Raw genomic sequence first — 21371 nt, 5'->3', positions numbered from 1 at the left:
TTAGGTTCAGGTCATGATGTCATGGTCATGAGATCGAGCCCTGTGTGGGGCTCTGCACTGACATCATGGAACTTGCTTGGGATTCTGTCTCTCCATCTCTCTCTGCCCCTAAACTGTGTGTGCTCTCTCTTGAAATAAATAAATAAACATTAGAAAGAAAGAAAGAAAGAAAGAAAGAAAGAAAGAAAGAAAGAAAGAAAGAAAGAAAGAAAGAAAGAAAGAAGGAAGGAAGGAAGGAAGGAAGGAAGGAAGGAAGGAAGGAAGGAAGGAAGGAAGGAAGGAAGGAAGGAAAGCAGATGGATTTTTCAGGTTCTTTTATTTTATGATTGAACGGATAGTTTTACTAATCCTAATTCCCTCAAGAGAAAAACTTGAAAGTAAGACAGGTATGCTAAATGCATAATGCGAATGGTGACTGGGGGTGGACTGAGAACACACTGTTTGTTTCTTTGTTTTTCTGATTGTTCTAATGAGTCAAGTTTCCATTACCAATTCCAGAGAAATAAAACGCAATATGAAATCTACATAACACTAAAGCTGTGCTGACCATGATTTAATTTTACCTATTCAGAAGTCATGTTACTGCTGGTGAGCACTACTGAGTTCAACAATCATTGAGAGTAATGTGATTTTCTAGAAAGTATAACTTGGTTGAAATTAACTTTATACCTATTGGTATTTTATTTAAAATCATCTTTATTTATTATCTTTTTCTATTAGAAATACTATTCTCTTTTAGATACATAAGACTAGAAACAGTAATTTGAATTTGTTTAGATTTCAAAAAGGCATTTCTGGGATCTTCTCAGCATTTATAAGAGATAAGTGAAATATTTGATTAGAAGAGTCTGGGAATAATTTTCACAGCAATTTAATTGCTCTGTGACTACTAAAGTCAGCTCAGCATTTTATAATAAAAGCCAAAAATATGGATAACCCAAAAAACCATTCTTACTTCCCTGAAACATACTTTCATAGTTGAATTTGAAAAAATGCATCTGCTGTTATCATAATTCATTTGAAACAGAATATTAAACCATAAAGACATGACTCAGGAAATCTTCCCTCCCTGCTCAGCAGCCTCTTATAAACCTCTACTTGCTGCTAGACGCCCACACTTTAGAATTGGAGCAGTTTTCTATTTTGAACATTCTCTGGAGCAGTGCTTCCTCCCAGTGGTTGAGGGTTTGGTTATAAAAGGACTTATACACATGCAAAAAAAAAAAAAAACCCAAAAAGATTAACATAAGATGAAAGCCTTAATTAAGCTAGGGATACAAGCAGAATAATGGGTACTATGATATCAAAGTTAGATCATGGTATTGTAGAGAGCTAGATATCCAGTCTCTGCCAGGTTTTTAGGCTTTGTGCTGGACCTGGTGGGAATTTACTGTTCCTGCGCTTAGAGTTCCCTTGACCAGATGCTCACTTAACTTGCTTTCTCACACCTTTATGATTTCAGGTACAACGTCACATCCTCAGATAGACTTCTCCTGGCCACTCTCTCTCTGAAAAAGGACTGCCATCATTCTGAACCCACGTACCTGCTTTACATTTCAGTCATGGGGCATTATCACCATCTCACATTATATTTTATATTTGTTTATGTGTTTATTGTATACTCCCCTCAGAAAAACATAAGCTCCATGAAAACAAAGATTCTGCCTAGTTTACTGCTCTATCTCCAACTCCTGGAATAGTACCTGACACACAGCAGTCATTCAATCACTGTTTGCTAGATTAATGTACTAATAAAAGAAAAAAAGATTTGAAAAATGAGTTATTAAAAATGAGATTGACATTTTTACTTTTAAAATTGGATCTTATTACATTAGAAATAGCCCATCTTTCATTAAGGTAAGTTTTTGCTTGCTTTCCTTTATACTTTCCTAAATTTTCTAAATTTTTTCAAAAAGTACATATAATTTCATGTTACTTAAAAACTTTTCCATTAAAAAGAAAGGAAGTAATAAAATAGATATCAGTGAGATAAGGGAAATAATAAAATCTGCCCTTATCAAGGGCAAATAACATCCCATGTACTTTGTTGGGCCAAATATATCCTTGTAGAGTGTGGGCTTGGGGGACCCATCCCACTTTACTCAAGCAGAAAGTGGTTAAGCTTCTGATAGAGGTCAACCAGTAACAACATGCAGTTTTTTCCCCAATACCATGATGCTTTGCTAATAGCCCATCACCTTACAAGTTTCCAAACATTTTATACTAGAACTCAGAAAACCTACCAAATGCAGAAAGCAAAGATTCTTCTTTTAATATTGTTGGGTTTTTTTTAAGTAGGCTCAATGCCCAACATGGGGCTTGAACGCACCACCCTGAGATTAAGAGTTACATGCTCTACTGACTGAGCCAGCCAGGCACCCCCAGAAAGCAAAGATTCTAGTTAAAACTGTGTACTAAATATGTGGAATTACTATCAATCATATAATAAACTTGGTCACATTATCCTCAAGTGAATTTATCCAACGAGTTTTTATTGTACGTGATGAGCCACGCACTACTCGTAGCATTTTATTTTTATTGCACAATTTAATTTTAAGGATAGCTCTTGTTCAGAACGTATTTATTGTTTTTAAAAATTTCTTTTAATATTTTTTTTGAGAGAGAGAGAAAGAGAGAGAGAGAGAGAGCACAAGTGGGGGAAGGGCAGAGAGAGAGGGAGACACAGAATCCCAAGCAGGCTCTGGGCCTGGGTGTGGCACCTGGGTGGCTAGGTCTGTTGAGAGTCTGTCAGATCATGATCTCATGGTTTGTGAGTTTGAGCCCCGTGTTGGGCTCTGTGCTGCAGACAGCTTAGTGTGATCTTTCTCAAATTATTTCACCATCCTATGTACACGATCTTAATCCTAATGTGTGAGAATAAGATTATATAACACGTGCAAAAAAGTCATGAAGAATAAAAAGTATCATATAATTGTAAGATATTAGCTCATAATGAAACGTGGAGGACATTTGTGCACTTTTGTTATATCTCTGAAAAACAGCCATTCTACTTTGCGTCATGTTCTATTATCGTGGCCACCATTCTATTAATGAACGTGTGGTTCCATCACATAATCATGGCTCATAATTTCTTACACTATGGCATGATTGTCACACAATATCACCTTGGAAAGGAGAAGTCCTTCAGAGAAGTGGTATGTAAAGAATACTCAGTGAACAAAATAGACAATATGACACCTAATTTTCTCCATTCTAAATAAACACTCACTGAATATAGCATGTTGATAACCCATTTACAGATTTCCAAGACCTTAGAATTAGAGCAAAGCAAAACCTATTGAAAATATGTTCCCAAAATATAGTAATGTTATTATCCATCTTTTTTTGAATATCAAGTCGACTGCTCAAAAGAAAATTATTTCCCATCCCACCCACACCCTAAAGAAGTGTTATTCAAAGGATGAATTTAAAAGGCAATTCATACAAAACAGTGGTTGAGTTCTACATCCTACTTTGGATTTCATCACTGTCAAATACTGACAAAGTCATTTTGATATTCCAAACCTCAAGATTTTAATTTGCAAAACTGACTTTAATTGTTAATAATTGGTGATCCAAGCAATAAATGAATTTACACACTGTTTTACAAGCGAGATACAATTTAAAGACAATGAAATGCACACATCTTAAATGAAAGGTTTCCGCAGTTCTGCTGAAGAAGAGCATACACCTATCTAAGCCACATGTCATTCAGATACCAAACCTTCCCATTACCCCTAGAAGCTCCTTTGTGCCTTTCTCTGGTTCATCTCCTCTACATTCCCCCACCACCATCAAGAGCAACCACTCTTCTGATTCATCACACCGTAGATACATACATTTAATAATAGGTATGATTATAGTTAAATGATTGTAACCAAACAGTACAAGTAAATTAATCATTGTTAAAGTACAGAAGGGTCTCTAGTTCCTTGCCGCTCTACTGTTGCCTCGACCAGGTAAGTATTTTTGTTGGTGATTGCTGAAGTCAGAGATGGCACGTTTCTTAAATGTAAAGGTAGCATGAAACAAGAAAGGATAGCTAATATGGTGAATGATTCCATCAAATCCCCAAACTACATCAACAGGTTGAAAACATATGCTAAAATCAAAATATAAAATGCCCTGTACATAGATGTAAATAAAGCCAACTGAAGCATATGATGAAAAAAATGTGATGTGTCAGAGCACAAATTCGAACTTGAGTTGTGTTCAAGTTCCATGGGAATCTATTCTGTGTCACTATTACCCACAATACCCATTTCACCTAGACTGCATTACAAAAGTAAAGTGTTCAGAATGAATGAGAAAATAACTGTCCTTGCCTCTACGCTGGTCAGGCCAGTGACCAGTGATAACTGAATCATAAGAGAAATAGTTAAAGAAACTGCAGGTGATGACACAGAGAGGAGGAGATGCTCAGGAAACACCCTGGCCATTTTCAAACGCAGAGAGAACTGACATGTGGAAGCCATGTTCAATTTCAATGTGGCTCCAGGTAACAAAGAAGGACTGCTTATTGGAAGTTAGAGGGAGGTATATTCAGGATAATCTAACATACGAGAACTAATAACAGGAGTTCTTGGAAAGAAGAAAGACTTGGCTTCTGCAGCAACAAAATCTTGGTCACTCAGGTGGTCAAGGAGATCCTAGATGACCACTTGTAATAGGTGTTATATGAAGATTTGAAGTTCATATATTGTTTAGATGATTTCAACAGTCCTTTTATATGCAAACATTCTATAAATTTATGTTTGGGTGCCAATAATGCACTTTATTGTAGATCCCTGGTGGACTCTCTTCAGCAGATATTGAGAGAACTGGGGAAGCCAGTGTATTAACACTGAGGCATCAGACTCTGAGGTTCAAACTATATTTATAATTAGAGGAAATAGTTGGAGTAGAGAAGAGGTGTGGACAACGTAGTCCTCTTTAGTCATTCTCATTATTTGTGAGGGCATCCCTCGGTATTGATTCTGTCCTATTAACTCAATATGGTAATGTTAGTAGTCATCCTGGGTGCCAGGAGTCATTCATATCACTCCTAGGTAACTCCAGAGACCTTCAGAGTTACTTTTTAGCTGACACCTTTAGGAAACCAAAACCCTGAAAACCTACAGATCATGCCTTTGTTTCTGACAAATCCCACAGAAACACAGACAAACACAGAATGTGAGTCTTCTGCCTCTACTAAGTCAATTAATTATGAAGTTTAACAAAAATAATTTTATCTATTATAACTTTATGTGACTAACATCTGATTGAGAACCAAAAGGAAGTCACACAGGTACTTCGTGACTTGCTGTACTATGTAAATTATGCATGCATCATACCCATTAAGTCCTTCTGAAATTTATTAACTTATACAGTTAGCAAGTGAATATTTCAATCATATTACTCTATTAAGATGGTGCATCAGAGGGCACTGAAAAAGCATAACATTAATCATTAAAACTGCTAAAATAAAATCTCAGGAAGTATTTTAACATGAACTGGCATTTGTCATGTTCTCTTTCATTCACTGGAAGTTTGAAAAGCCAAACTAGAAGTTCATAAGTAATAAAAGAAAACAATCATATATTTGGAATGTCATGGTCTAACAAATATTTTTGACATTCAAATACTTACATATTTATATAAAACATGTAATTTGCATGCATTCATCAAATGCGTTTCACTCAATAGATATTTTTGAAAGCCTAGTTATGTATATAATAGTATATGATACACGGTACGAATAAGCTTAGAGAACCAGAAATAGAATCTGTTTTCACAGTTTTTCTCTCCACCTTGCTTCTCTCAGTCAATAAATCTGAATTATGATAATTATAGAATAATCCAAGTAGTAAATCTAAGAGTCATGAGCCTTTTATAAGTCTACTAGGAAAAGAAGACTTAAAAAAATAATTACAGAAATGAACAAAAGAAAGACACAAATATATATTCGGAATATTTGGATCTCTAAAAACCTTTGTCCTCCAAATGCATGCATATTTTATGTAAGGCATGGCACACATACACCCATCCTAATGATAAGTGAGTTATGAAAGTATATATGAGATGTAGAAATGTGTCTAAGAGAATAAAAGTGTTTAGAATTACTGGGGAAACAGCAAGAGACAGAGCTAGAGATGTCTGGGGCAGATTGTGAAGACCTTTGGGCACCAACGTAAGGAACTGAGTTACTCTCCAGAGATGATGAGAGCTAGTAAAAAAGATAGAATATGTGATTTAGAAGGATCCTCATACTGGATTGGGGGGGGGGAAGAAGCCCCAAAAATGGAGTCAGGGAGATCAGTCAGAATTTATTGCAGGAAGTGAAGAGGAACATCGAGCTTCAAGAGAAATTTAAGTGGTAAAACTTTTAAGACTTGTGATTAAAACTTTGTTTCAGAGACAAGCCAACCATTCATGACGGGATGATTATCGATTTTAAAAAGTTTTCTTGATGTGACCTGTAAAATCCCTTCAAGTGAAATCGAAACTCTTTAGTAAACACCTACTGTTTAGTACTAAACTTTCTTGGGAAACTTGGAAAAAGTAGAAAACGAAGTCCCTGCAGATGAAGAAGTCATCTAAATAGAAAGTTGTGTAATAATAACAGAAAGAACATCAACTGTAGGGCTGTAGGGTATTTTTAAGGAAGTGAAGAAAAGAAACCTGAATTCAAAATTTGGCTCAGTAAGCTACAAGCTGTATGATCTTAGGCAAAGTATTTACCCTTCTATAATCTTATTTCCCGGACAAAATAGTGATCATGATACCTAATTGCTGGAGGCCAATATGGATTAAAAGTAAAAGTATGCAAAAGATCTAGAGGTGTGCTAAATGTTGAATATAAATAATAAGTATCCCTTTATAGTTATCTTTTGCCAACGTGTGGCCTGGCACATGGTAGAAACTCAGTATACAGTAGACATATCACATAGTTATTCTCTACCTATTTTTAAACATGCATTTGATTTTTAAAAGGAACATGATCTCACATAGATCATCTATTTGAAACATTCTCGACATATATAAAGAGGATTAAGCCCAGAAGGGGAAAAAGTCCTTTTAGGCTTTATTGATAACTAAGAGAAAACTGGTCAGTTACAGGCACCTTTTCTAAAACTTATCAAAGCTTAAAGCCAAGGGGGGCAGGTACAGGGAGTATAAGACATTGTACATTACGCCAGAAAGAACTCAGAGGCGTAGTCAGCATAGTGCAAAGCCATGGGAGAACCAGCCTCAGAATCACAATGTCACAGAAATCCTCCTTCATATCTGAAGAAGATCATTCCAGAAAAGACTTGCTTCCCAGAACAGGTTTCTGATGCTTGTGATTCTGGGGCATTTGGAAGTAGGCAGCTTCTAGAAATTTTTTTTTTCATATCGAGACCTTTGTTGTACATTTAAATGCTTTAATGTTTTTACTTTTCTCCCTAATCTCTATTTCCTAGAAGATCATAATCATTTTTATTTTTCTTCCTAATCTGTATTTCCTATGAGATCTTAATCTTCTACAAATTTTCCAATCATGGTACTTTTCTGGGAGATACCTATGGTGGACTCTGTGATGGTCTTGCCCAGATGCCCTTTCAGGGATGAGGGACAGTATACTGCCTCAGCTACTTGGAGGTCAGCCCTCAAATATCAGTCCTCTATGGGGACTGACTAGTCTGAAGAGAGCCACCTCAAGCAAGGCCACACACCCATTCCAGGGCAGCCCATGCAGGCATAAAGGCTCAGCCCCCACCCTCATTCCAATAGGAGACAATTCTGGAAGGACGTCCCAACAGCAGACCTCTCCCCTCATTCCAGAGCTTCCCACTAGGTCTGCATCACAACCTAATTTCTCCCTTTGCCCAGTCCTACTTCTTCCCCTTCCATTGCACTGGTGTTGATCCTACGATTAAGCTAGTAAACCTTCATGCTAATCTCCAGTTCAGGGCCTGATTCCTGGGGAACATAACCAGCAATGAGTAACTCCAGAGGTTCAGGGACACTGGCATCATTGCTGTTGCCGTTGTGCTTATTTAAAAATTAGTGGAAGAATCTCAAGGCATTATGATAACATGCTCATCGGACACGGTATGCATGCACACAAAGGGACAAGAGAAAACCTAGCACCGTGAATAGGACTGCATGTCTCTGACTCTTGTTCAAGTCGAAGGGTTCCTTTACTAGAAACACATGGTTCACACGAAAAGAAGTAGGCAGAAGAGAACAGCATACAGGAAGTAGGGAGGTATGAGGAACAAGATACACACTGGAGATAAAACAGACGTATGTGAAGTAAAGGGACATCACCGAAAGCAGAGATGAGGGAAGACAGGTCAAAAAAGAAGGCCATCCAAAGGAGAATACGGAGAGGCAGAATGGTATCGGGAAAACATAAGTTCAGAAATCACTGCAAGAGATTTTCAGATGACAAATGGAAACTGTGGTACCTTCCCCCTACAGGTAAACCTTGCTAACACTTCTGAGTACTCTGAACTCCCCTGCAAACAAATCCTTAATAGAGACCTGGAAAGAACTCAATCAGATGAGAAATTAGAAGATGAAGGAACACGTGAATGAGTCTTTACAATGAAAGCTGCCTTGTACCTTAGGTACTTGCTCTTCAGTTACGGTCTTCGTACTAAACCTCGTTTCTGTTCATCCTCACTCCCAGCTCCCCATATATACATCCTCAGCCTCACCCGCACCCAGGGAAATCCTTTCTTGCTTGCTTACTTGCTTTTTTTGTGATCCACTCAAAATCTGAAGTGAACAAAGGCTTCTGGTTTCAAGGCATTCTAGCTGCTGTCTTCACAAAGAGGAATCACAGCTATTAACCAGGAGATATGCTTCATGGATATTGGCTCACAGGAGCGTTTTTGCAACACACTTTAAAAAGACACCATTCAGTGAGTGAATGAGAGTTACACACTAATCTTCAAAGAATCACAGTTTTGAACTGAAAGAGACCGTAAAGATCACAGTTAGACTAATCTAATTTCATAAAGGAAGAAACTATTTTCTGGCAGATATTCTGCCGGCAAATATTCTCTTCCTTTCCCACCCATATCACAATATTAAAAAATGTTTCTGCTCCACCTCCCATCTCAGTTTCCTTTCTTTTTAACAGCAACTATGCTGCCAGAAAAAGCATTTCAAGGTGGATCGTGTACAGTCCCTGCCAAGACAAAGCAAAAGTTAAACTGAAGAAAAAGGCTGGTTCTTTGCCGCTAGGCGGAGAGTTAGCTTGCTCTTACTCTCTTCCCCAAATCTCCTGAGGCAAAGGCGTGCCCCCAGACAGACATATACGCCAAGTGCCTCTTCCAGCCCATCGTCTTATCTCTTCCCTACCCTGGGTTGGGTCCACAGGGCTGTAACTCACCCAGTGCAGCTCCAAGCCTTTTAGGGCAGGAAGGTAATTTCAGGGCATTGTGGTTATCTGTTTCTTATTCTCTAAAACCAAAGGCACTTTAGCTCCGAGCCTGAAGCCTCAAAAGAAAGGAAATCCTAAGAGCAAATGGAATTCTCCATTTGACTTTTTCAGTGATTTCCCATTTTTAACATTATAACACATATGCCAAAAAAAGAGATTATCTGGTTACTGATTAGGGACTGGCCCACATTTCGGGGCTTGACCATGGAAACTCCCAAGAATTTGAAGTTGTAAAAAAGCAAAATGACAGAAGATTAAAAGAAACTGTTCAGCTCTGGTTTGGTCTTTTGATACTTTTCTGATATACTGCCTTTTCAAACTGTGGTGAGTTCAAGGACGGAGAGACAACTGTGAAAAGAAATGATGGTGGCGGCCTAGATGCCCTAACTAGGCCTGCATCGTATTCCATGGATAAGACTTTCTTGCTCCCTGTTGGAGGTTGAAATTTAAATCCCAGTTCCATTCAAACAACAAACAGACGCATGGAAGGATACTGGCCAGATCACTAAATAAGGAGTTAGACCCAAACCATCCCCAGACTGTATCACATTCTGCCAGACTGTACCCTGTTCAATGGAGATGAGACTTACCCTCACCGCTCAGAGCTAACATGTAATGTTCATTAGAAGAATGTAAGTCGTATTCACATGTCTTCCCAAATTTAATGACTCTCTAGAACGAAATACACCCACCCTGCCACAAAAGGTGATCTTAATTAACAGTAGTATCAATCCTTGGATTGTACATCCTTCCATAAGCATAAAGAGAAAAAAAAGTATAATTTTTAAATAGAATGTAGTTTAAATAAATAAATAAATAAATAAATAAGTAAAATGTACTTTCAAAAGTATATTGAAAATATCTGACTTATCAGCCAGCATATGCATTTGCTTTTAACTTGTGTACATGACAAAAAACAGCACTGCTTGACATAATCCTTCCACCCAAAAGGTCAATTACACTGAATGGTGCCTATGCACTTTAAATCACTGAGAGCAAATGATAGGTATTAGGCAAAGCAAATTGACTCAACAACACAGCCTGCTGGGAGCGAATACATTTGTTTGAAAACAGTATTTGTTTTCTTAAGTGAGTGCATAGCCAATGAAGAGTATTGGATTGATGGCTCTGAAGGTTAGGATCTTCTAATTCATGACAGCACAGGCCAGGGCAGTGCTGGCTCCCAGCGCCTCCATGTGGGGACACCTGCATAATTTTCTGAGCAGGCCACCTCTAGGGCACACAAATGAAAAGTTGCTTCTGAGCCTAGCCACTTCTGCTGAGCGTGCCAACTGAAAACCACTGTGTTGTTGGGCAACACGGCCTGGGAGCTACATTCAGACCCCCAACCAACTCCAGCGTGACGACAACTCACAGCGGCACAGAGGTGGGCTGTTATCCAGGACCCAAAGAGGACAACTTCTGGGATTGCCACTTTTCTAGCCAGCCATCCCCATCGCCTCAAACACTAATTACCGACATCTAAACCTACAGGATTTAAAAAAAAAAAAAAAAAAGAATACCGCACACTGTGCATGCACACCCTCCTTAAGTCAGGTGCCACTGAGGCCGGCAAGAAATGGAACTCCAGGAACTGAAAGCCCTTTCCTTCTGGACACACCTCTTCCTCCGCTCCCCTGGGTCTGACCTGCCAAACTGCTACCAAACACATTTCCCTGAATGTCCAACCCCAACTGTGCTGGAGCAGAATTAGTAAGTTGTAAGGAGATCAGAAGGATAAAAAAAAAAAAAGACCCGGTTCTATTGCACAAAAATTTCCAGACATGGTATGAGAAAAGAAAACTATTATCACATACTTAAAGGAACTGGTTCATCTAGCAACAAAGCTTATAAAATTACTTCCTGTTTTTAAAAAATCTTGCTTTGCAAATGACTTCCAATTGAATAAGGTTTCACTAAAATAGGAAAATATAATCCATATCATTTAAGTATAAAAGCCAAGATGATGATACACTGAGTATTGTAATGTGGCCACAATGCTATGGCTCCCATGAGTTGCCCTTTAAACTAACAGTTATTTTTTTTCCCCCAGGTACTTTCTGTAGTCTGGGATTTCCTCTCTGGCATTAACCTCTGTCTCATCCTATACCACAGGAATTTTTCCCAGGCCTGAAAATCCTGTCTCCACATTCGGAGATTCCAGAAATGTGTTCTCTCTTGCTTTTTTTATTAAGAATTTATAGAGTCTAACAGAACTTTTGTTAGGAATTTATAGTCTAATAGAACTCAGCTATAATAACACACTTCCTAGTAGAGATGCCAGATAATACTTTAAGTTTGAAGTGTCATCTTAAATACAATAAATCATTTTCCTACTTGGCTAATTATTTCAGTCATTAACTTGTTGTTTTGAAACACTTCCAAAATATGGGAAGAATTGCAAACAAAGAACTCCTATAATATCTTCTGACCAGTTTTATGAGAGTCACAAACTCAGCCATATTTGCATCCTTTCCCACCCTCTCTCTCTCTCTTTACATATATCTTACATATCTTTCCTACACCCTTTAAGAGTTAGTTCCACACACCATGACCTTTTTATTCTCATTTCTTGACCTTTTATTTGGTAAAAACAAGTACATCCTCTTACATAACCACAGTACAATTATAAAATTCGGGAAATCTGATCCACTGCCACAACCTAACGTACAATTCAGATTCCAATCTCACCAATTGTGACAATAATATCTTCTGTAAATGATAGTTTCCCTGATCCAGAATCACATATTGTATCTAGTTGTCATTTCTCTTTAATCACCTGTTAATCTGGAACAGTTTCTTAGCCTTTCTTTATCTTTCATGACATGGACATTTTGAAAAGTCCAAGCCAATTGTTTCATAAAATATCCCACAATTTGTATTTGTCTCATAATTCTTCATGATTAGCTAGAGATTCTGAATTTTTGTCAGGGACACTTACTAGGTGATGCTACATCCTTCTTAGTGCATCACATCTAGAGGCACATGACATTGCTTTGTCTCAATTTCCTTTCATTTTAAACTCTATATTTTGTTTACTTACCTTATAAATATCCATATTTATAAGATCCCACACAAAGTGTTTACTTAAAAAAATTTATGAACCAAAGATTTAACCTCAGTAACAATTGTTTTAAAATATTAGCTCTCTGAACTAATACATAATCAAGTGGTACAAACAACAGGAAAACCACTTTCTTATGCTTTAACTCTTAGCAATGCTGCTAACTTACTAGCACATCTTGGGCAAGTTAATTAATCTCCCTGAATATGCTTTTCTATATTGGAACTTTAAAATAAAACTTTCTAAAAAGCTAATAATGCAAGTTAACATAAAATAAATGTTGAACATTAGTAAAAGCAAAAATGATTCTTTGGGAAGGACTTCTAGAGGCTAGTGGAAGGAAGAAAGCACAGCATAACAATGTCTCTCAGAGGTATCATCTATAATTCAATCATAATTGTGATCAAATCATGCTTAACAACAAACTCTTGTTTTCTCGCAGATTACATTAGATACCCAATCGTAGGAATGTACAAAAAAATAATTTACCCTCTGATTTGCAGATATCAAGAGAAGGAATCTTGAAACTATGGTCCTTAAATTCAAATTAATTTCAGTACACCAAAAACTAGGATAACAGAACTCTTGGGTATTTACTAATAAGGGGATAAGCACATTCTTTCAGATTTCAAAAACCTAGCCAAAATCCACAAACTCCTTTCCACAAATTAGGAAAATGTATTTCCCCAAATGAAGAGACATTATTCTACTTGACATACCAGTCTCAAAAGGAAGAAACCTCTGAGTCTTGGTTGATGCAGTATGTATACAGAGATATTTCCCATCAATACAAAATGAACTTTCTTAGAGAATTATAATTGGCTCACAAAAACTATTGTGAATCTATTTTAATACTGAGTAAAATTGTTGTGTTTCATATTTTAATAATGGAGTAAAATAATGTGTGTCATTAAGCAGAATTCACACTATATGGAAGGTAATCCATGTAAAATCACTTAGCATATAGAGTACTCAATGAATATTAGTTACCTAGAAAATATATGTAGATGAGCCAACAAATAATTAAAATTATCTAGTGCTACTTTTTACTTGGCTTCCAAGATATCACATTCTCCTGGTATTCTTTATGCACTGGCCTCTCTGCCCCAGTCTCTTTTGCTGACACTTCCTCTATTTCATAGCTCAATGTTGGAGGGTCCCAGGAGCCAATCTTTAGATCTCATTTCCTCCCGATCAATAATCACTCTGTAAGTGATCTTATTTAGTCTGATATTTTGAATGATTTCTGTGCATTAATTCTCCCATTTATATTTCCTACCCCGACATTACCCTAAAGTTTCATTCATATACCCAGCTGTTGACACAACCTCTCTACTTGGATGTTAATTCAAACCTAGGAATAATCTCTGACTGTCTTTCTCTTTCCACATCCAAGTCCTATCAGTTAAGACTGTAAAACTCCCAATTCATCCACTTCTCCCCTTGTCTACCACTACTCTCCTAGTTCGTCACCATTACCCAATTCCCCGACAGCTCCTTACTATGGTCTTCCTACCACTATGTCCACATCAGTATTCTCTGTTCTCTACTCAGCAGCCAAAATTATCAGATAATATCAATCCCTTCTCAAATCCCTCCAAAAATTGCCCAACAGACTCAATAAAATTCAGATTCACAGGTCTGCAAGGCTCAACAATCCAGGCTTCTCCAACTTTCTGTCCTACTATTCTCCTCCTTCTCATTTTACCTCAACCAAAATGGCCTTCCTGCTGCTCCTCCCACATGTCAAGCATATTCTGCCTCAGGGCTGACCTCCATGACATACGTGGGCCTCTGCTCAAATGTCAGAGGTTGTTCAGTCAATTCTGCCATCCTCCCCACTTACTCCACTCTCCATATTGGCCTACTTTATTTTTCTTCACAACATTATCTGATGTAACAGTATATATTCATTTGTTTATTATCTGTTTCCCCCAGTACAGAGAAGGGAGGGACTCTGCCTCTGTATTTATTAATTGTCCTCCTTGTGGCTAAGGACTTTATCTTCTTTATTTCCAGTGTGTAAAACAGTGTCTGGCATACAATAGTAACTCAATAAATTCCTGTTGAAAAAAATAACCAATGGTTCTCAGATTGCTGAAAGAATGATGAAGATATCCAGAGATGGGTGGAGTCCATGGGAAAATATGAGAATTAGAAACAATTTTAAAAAGTAAAAAATGCATCTTAGTGGTGCCTGGGTGGCTCAGCCAGTTAGGCATCTGACTCTTGATGTCAGCTCAGATCATGATCTCACAGTTCATGGGTTCTGGCCCCACACTGGGCTGTGTGCTGACAGTGCAGAGCCTGCTTGGGATTCTCTCTCTCTCTCTCTCTCTCTCTCTCTCTCTCTCTCTCTCTCAAAATAAATAAATACATTTAAAAAATGCCTCCTACAGGGTAGACCTGGATATGACAGTGAAAAGTGCAAACAAGATATTATCAAATTTTGAGAAGACAAAAACTACTTTTCTTTATGGTAATACTCTGAAAGCAGACTGTGAGCACTGGGACCAACAGTCAAGATCAATTTCTAACATTTTAAGAATAGTTTAGTTCAGAGTAAACTGAAGATTATAAAAGCATCACACCAAGAAATATCTTTAACACAATATCTCAACTCCTATGTACCCTCTGGGACTGTTAAGAGAAGCCTCTCACTGATGAGATTCAGGAAACACAAACAGAATAGTCTATCAGCATGTCCCTGCTCTTTGATATACCATTGCTGTTCTTGGCTTTTCCTTTGCTTTCATTCAGATATTGTCCATAGACTTTTATTTTTATAAAATTTCAAGATTATGTATAAAAGATGCAAGAACAGAACACTTATATACATTCTCATTTTTTCTCCATTTGTTTTCATAGTGCCTCCACCCACACACCACGACTCTCTCTGAATATACACTATACATAATAATTCTATCATGCTATGTCTGAGAAATGACCATTCTGGACAATTTCACCATGTAGGACTTAGGTTATCTTTTATTTACAAAATGTTCTCTTGGATTGTAACTTTAAATACAAGTTCTGCTCCATGGTTTTCTTTTTCTTCTTCAAAGGAGCTCCAATTATTCATATGATAGCTCTTCTTTGCCTTTCTTCCATTTCATCCACTTTCTCTCTGACTCTTTTTACTTGTTTCTCCATATCACTGACATTCTCATCATTGTTTTCCTGCCTTTCTTCAATGGTTCATATTACACTTTCATTCTAATCTACTCTTTTGATAATATAATTTAGTCTGTAATTCTAAAAAAAATAAAGTCTATATTTTATTCTATTTCTTTCCCAGATCCAATAAACTTTCATTTCATTTCTTCCTAGTTTTTTGGTCTATTTCTAACATTAGTTTTTGAATCTATGATTCAAGGTATTTTTCACATCCCAATGTTTGTTTTAAGATAGTAATTTCACTTTAGAGTCTCGTGTTATAATTTTTTTATCTTTTATGGTTGTTTTTCAGAGAAGAATTTCCATCAACTGATATGTTTTGATTTTTTATTCTATTTTGCTCTTACAACAGTTTCATATAGAGGAGGACCAACTTCATATCTGCATTTCTTGGACAAGATTGACAATGTGAGCTAGTTCATGTAATCTTTAGTTCAAGATCACCCTCTCCTGTCAGAGTGGTGAAGTGCAATTTCTTTAAAGTTTGGCTCTTGGTGGGGGGCAATGGAAAGGAATTATGCACATTTCCTTCAATGTTATGGTTTTCTTTTAGCTTCTGGTATTCAGGATTTTGCCACCTTGTTTATTTTTCCCTTCACCAACAAGATTCCAAAGGGTGCCTCTCCTTCATCCCTAGGGATAAACATTAACCCTCCTCTTCCTGAGAGGCATTGCATTTCCACAATTTCTACCTATGTACTGTTAAGTCCCTTCATCTTTACTCAGTGCTCTTATCCACCTAGATTCTCTGTCAGTATTTTCACACTTAGCATAGACTTTCTCTTTCTGAGGGTGATTTGCACACAATCCCTTCTTGTCTCTTCAGCCCAGGTTTTCCAGAACCTTCTAACTGTCTACAAAGGCTTGCAGTAAGAACGTGGGAGAGAGCTATACTGAAAACTGATGCTACTTTTCTACTTACACCTGAAGTTTGTATTGTCCTCTTTCTTCTTGTTCTGCTGAAGGTGAGGGATTTATGTGGTTTAATTTGCTTCTTATTGATCTCTACAGATTTTTGGAAGATGTAGAGATTCTTGAGATTTAGGTAGCAGCAATTAATTACTTCAGCTACCTGCAAGTTCCTCATTTATAATCTTAACCAGATATTTCTTCCTTATGTCTGAAATTACATTTCTGGTTTCACTTTTTTAATCCTGTAGTGGACACTATAGTGGCCACACTGTGCTCCACCCATGTCCCTTCTTCAGAGCTTAGGCACCTATTCCCCCAGTTGTTGAACATCATGGTGCTGACTTCCCACTATGCCTCTCACTAAGAGTGACCCCTGGCCGAAGGGAACTACCTTACCCAAGGGTACACTCCCCACTTCATGATAAAACCATCAGTCAGTGGCTGGCTAATGCAAAAACACAAAACTCAGCACCTTTGCCTTAATCTGTGACAACTACAAAGGGCCAGCCCTGCTCTAGGGCTCCCTATAGGATGAGCTGATTTGCAAGATGTACCTACAGGGTGGATCAGCTCCTCCATCTGCCCAGTCCTACCTTCCTCACTTCCTTGCAGGTGTATATCCTGAATGCACTCTTCAATATACTGCCTGCAAGCAATTCTCTACCTCTGTGTTTGCAAGGCATCCAACCTAAGCTAATCACCATCAAAAGATTTTTTAATTGAGTTAGGAAACAGGCACTGTTGGAAGTACCTTGAATATATCATAGACATTCACTAAATCTCACAAGGAAACTGTGAGGAAGATACTGTTGCTATCATCTTCATATCTCAGACAAGAAAAAAAATAAACTCTTAAGAGAAGTACCTTGCCTAAGTTAACAAATGGCAAAGGCAGGATTTGAATACAGCACTCTAACTCAAAAACCCATTCTCTATACTGCCTCCCACACTGGTTTTGCATTCAGTGCTTCTCTGGCACAACCATTACTGTTCCGATTCTTTGTACATTTCTATTTCCTGCTATGAAGCATAGCCAGCATATGACACATACCAAACTGATCACAAATATTAAGATGTTTTTGATACTTTAATACGTAATATTTTCACTAGTAGATTAGCCATAATATTATAGCCATAATTGCCAAAGACAGAACTCATTGATCTATAAATTTTTCTTTCAAAGCTTTAATTTAAAAACAGAGAAGAATGTTTAGAAATCCAGCCTATTAGCACTCAGTCCTATCATAGGATCAATTTTCATGTGTACACATACACTAGCAGGTACATGTTAATAACCACTTCTCTGTAGATATGTTTTCACCTTACCTCCAAAAAGATTATAACTTTTCTTAAACATTCTTACCTCCATCTTGAAATTTGCTCAGTCTTTCAAAATACGACGACATGGGGACCTGTACAATATCTAGGATAGCCAGAAGTGTTCTTGTTAGCCTTAGCAATTCACTGAAGCTATAAAATCCAAAGTATATAAGATTCCGAGCCAAATGGACCACCTTAATAAAGAAAGGGAGGGGGGTGGAAAAGAAACAAAAAACATTAGAAACTGAAATTAACATTGGTTTTTTTTATAGCATCTCAATTAGCGCAGGTGTTTCTAAACTTTCTAATTCTTTAACACCTAGGAATTGAAATGCCTACAAAAGCAACCACTGAACTCTGATTTATTCGAGCTTATGATTAAATCTAAATAGGGCCAGTTTGTCATCTCTATTAAAACCCAACATGACAAGATGAAGCATGTGGTCAACAGCCAGTAAGGAAGCCAAGAAGAGAAGATTTTAGGTGTATCAAGGTGTTTAAAGAAATTTACACTGGAATGGTTTACTTAACTAAATATTAACCTATTTAAGTCAGTAGGATATCACTTAATAAATGGTTACATTAATGAGTTACTTTAATAAATGGATATTATCCATGAATTTGTCCAGAAATATATGTCCCTATGCTGCTTTGTGGCTTTCTGGATACTATAAGGCAATCTAGGTATGATAGTTTCCAGATGGTCCCCAAGCTATGGTCTCCTTTCACATTGCACCAAGGATGGTCTGTGTGACCAACAGAATATGGCAGAAGTGATAGCACGCTACTTCCAAGATTAGGTTATAGAAGATTGCAACTTCCATCTTGGGCTCTCTCTCTCTCTCTAATGGCTTGCTCTGAGTGCCATGCCATAAGGACACAGGCAACCTATGGAAAGGCCCACATGGCAAGAAGATGAAGTGTCTGGTAAATAGCCAGCAAGGAGGTAGGGCCACCAAGAAACACATAAGTGAGCTTAGCAGCAGATCACCCAGCCCCAGATAACTGCAACCCCCGTCAACAGCTTGATTACACTTCATAACAGTCCCTGAGCCAGAACTACCCAATCATGTATTTCCAGATTCCTGACCCATAGAAACTGTGAGATAATAAATGCTTGTTCCTTTGGGCTAAGTTTGGGGGTAATCTGTTACACACCAGTAGATGCCTAATACACCAGGTTATCAAGTAATGGCATCTATTCTCTCGTTTTGTCACTATATTCCCCAAATGATATTAAAACCAAAGGTATTTCAATTCAGTTTAATCAGGCTAAAAAGTTCATTTCCATGAGTCGGGGGCGGGGGGGGGGGGGAATGTATCCAAACAAATTACAATGTATGCAAACTGTCTTTGTTCATTAAATGCAACAAAGTTTACATAAATGAACCCCCCCCCTCCAAAATCCAGGAAAATAGTACATAACAGATAATTGTAACTAAAATATTTTGTATTGCACTTCAGGTATAATTAAAGCATCAAATCTATCCTTTAATCCATGGCAGAGGGATCATACCTTCATCAACTAAACTACCCAATTACCAAGACATCCTAAATATTAAAGGGAAAAAAATCTTTGATGCTCAATGTATCTACCTTTTCACAGAAAAAACTGAATAACCTCACAAATGAATTGTTTTTATAAAATACCTCAAATGTCAGTTTGTTTTTTTCTTTATCCCCAAAAGGAAAGGGCTGATTTACAACTTCTTTCAAGTATTCTTCAACAAATTCCATTGTCAGTGCAAATTTCCTCTTCATATCATTTCTGGAAGAGTCTGTTATAGAATCATATCTGGGAAGGCAGGATGAATATGAAGCAAGTTAAATTGACTGAAATCATTTAAAACAGGAAAATATGTATACTTTAACCTCCTGGCTTCTGAAGTTTAGGTAACTTAGTTACCTTTCTAGATGTTTCTACCATAATACTAAACACTTAAAACATTGTTACTCCTATCATAAATATGATTTGTTTATTGGTTTCTAAAATAATGTTTCTATTATCAAGAGTTGGGGGCACATGGGTGGCTCAGTGGGTTAAGCATCTGACTCTTGACTTCATCTCAGGTCATGATTTCACGGTTCGTGAGTTCAAGCCCCACATTGGACTCTGAGCTAACAGTGCACAGCCTGCTTGGGTCTCTCTCTCTCTGTCTCTCTCTCTGTCTCTCTGCCCCTCCCCTGCTCCCTCTCTCTCTCCAAAAATAAATCAATAAATTTAAAAAAAAGAGCTGTCATTTTCCTCTCCAAAAAGAGCATTTTTTATTTTATTTTTAAAAATTTATTTATTTGTTTTTGAGAGAGAGAGAGCACCCACGTGTGCTTGCACGTGCAATTTAGGGAGGAACAGAGAGAGACAGGGAGAGAGATAGAGAAACCCAAGCAGGCTCAGCACCTTCAGCACAAAGCCTGATGTAGGGTTCAAACTCACAGACCAAGATATCATGACCTGAGCCAAAATCAAGAGTCTGGTGGTTTTCTGAGCCACCCAGCCACTCTCCAAAAGAGTATCTTATTTGCATTTGAAAGACTAACAACCTGGGAATGAGCTAAATAGGTGATGGGGATTAAGGAGCACTGGGTATTGTATGGAAGTGTTGAATCACCATATTATACACCTGAAATTAATATTACATTGTATGGTAACTAACTGGAATTAAAATAAAATTTTAAAAAATAGTAAAATAATAGGAGTGCCTGGGTGGCCCAGCCAATTGAGCTCCAACTCTTGACTTCAGCTCAGGGCATGGGCCCCACACTGAGCATGGAGCCCATGCTTAAGATTCTCTCTCTCTCCCTCTGCCCCTCTCCCCCTCTCACATTCTCTCTCTCTCTAAAATAAATAAATAAATAAATAAATAAATAAATAAATAAATAAACAGACAGACAGACAGATAGATAGATAGATAGATAGATAATAAAACAGTAAAAACAGAAAAGACCAAAACCTGAGTTTGAGCACAGAAATGCCCTTCCATATACTTCATTTCAAAATTGAAGACATTTGATTTCAAGTTCATCTACTAAATTTAAAGTCCTCAAGACATTTTTCCAAACATACTCATGAATTGTGATCTTTGTGGGGATTTCTGTCCAGAGCCTGGCATAGCGAACAGGTACCACAGACTCCTGGGGATCCCGGTCAACATGCATGTGGAGCATGAGGCGACAAAAAGACGCTCGGAGGTCAAATGGCAGGCTCTCATCCGACACACACCGCAGGATCAAATCGACAGAGAGCTGCGTAGAAATCTGGTTTATGGCCAGATACTGGCGATCTAAGCACATCCTTGCAAAGAGGTTTAGCTGGTACCTTAAAAATATTAAGCATATTACATTATTTGTCTTATCTTGAAAAAGTTCTTAAACAGCACAGTATCAGTCAGTGTCTACCAGCTACTTTCATGACACCGAAACTTCCAAGGGTCTGTCACACTGGAGTCAAATTGTTTTGGTGGTCAGTGATCAAATGACAACAAA

At 37.6% G+C, this 21371-nt stretch overlaps 1 protein-coding gene across 7 annotated transcripts in view; it reads right to left on the bottom strand.

Annotated features, from left to right (window-relative positions):
• The window catches only part of ITPR2 (inositol 1,4,5-trisphosphate receptor type 2), a 515364-nt gene that overhangs the window by 328588 nt on the left and 165405 nt on the right, over positions 1-21371 (bottom strand). For all 7 annotated transcript variants that reach the window (XR_015253713.1, XM_086713794.1, XM_025930361.2 and 4 more), the window contains 3 exons: positions 20953-21204; positions 19539-19683; positions 17932-18082 (listed from right to left, as the gene is read on the bottom strand). Coding sequence is in view for 6 of the 7 variants with exons in the window: in XM_086713794.1 (XP_086569920.1) it covers positions 17932-18082; positions 19539-19683; positions 20953-21204 (548 nt within the window). In the remaining variant the exon portion in view is untranslated. The remainder of the gene's footprint in view (positions 1-17931; positions 18083-19538; positions 19684-20952; positions 21205-21371) is intronic.

The sequence above is a fragment of the Puma concolor genome, chromosome B4, assembly GCF_028749965.1.
Source record: "Puma concolor isolate L17-30 chromosome B4, mPumCon1.1.hap2, whole genome shotgun sequence".
In the NCBI taxonomy this organism is placed as follows: domain Eukaryota; kingdom Metazoa; phylum Chordata; class Mammalia; order Carnivora; family Felidae; genus Puma; species Puma concolor.
This window is presented reverse-complemented; position numbering and strand designations above follow the sequence as displayed.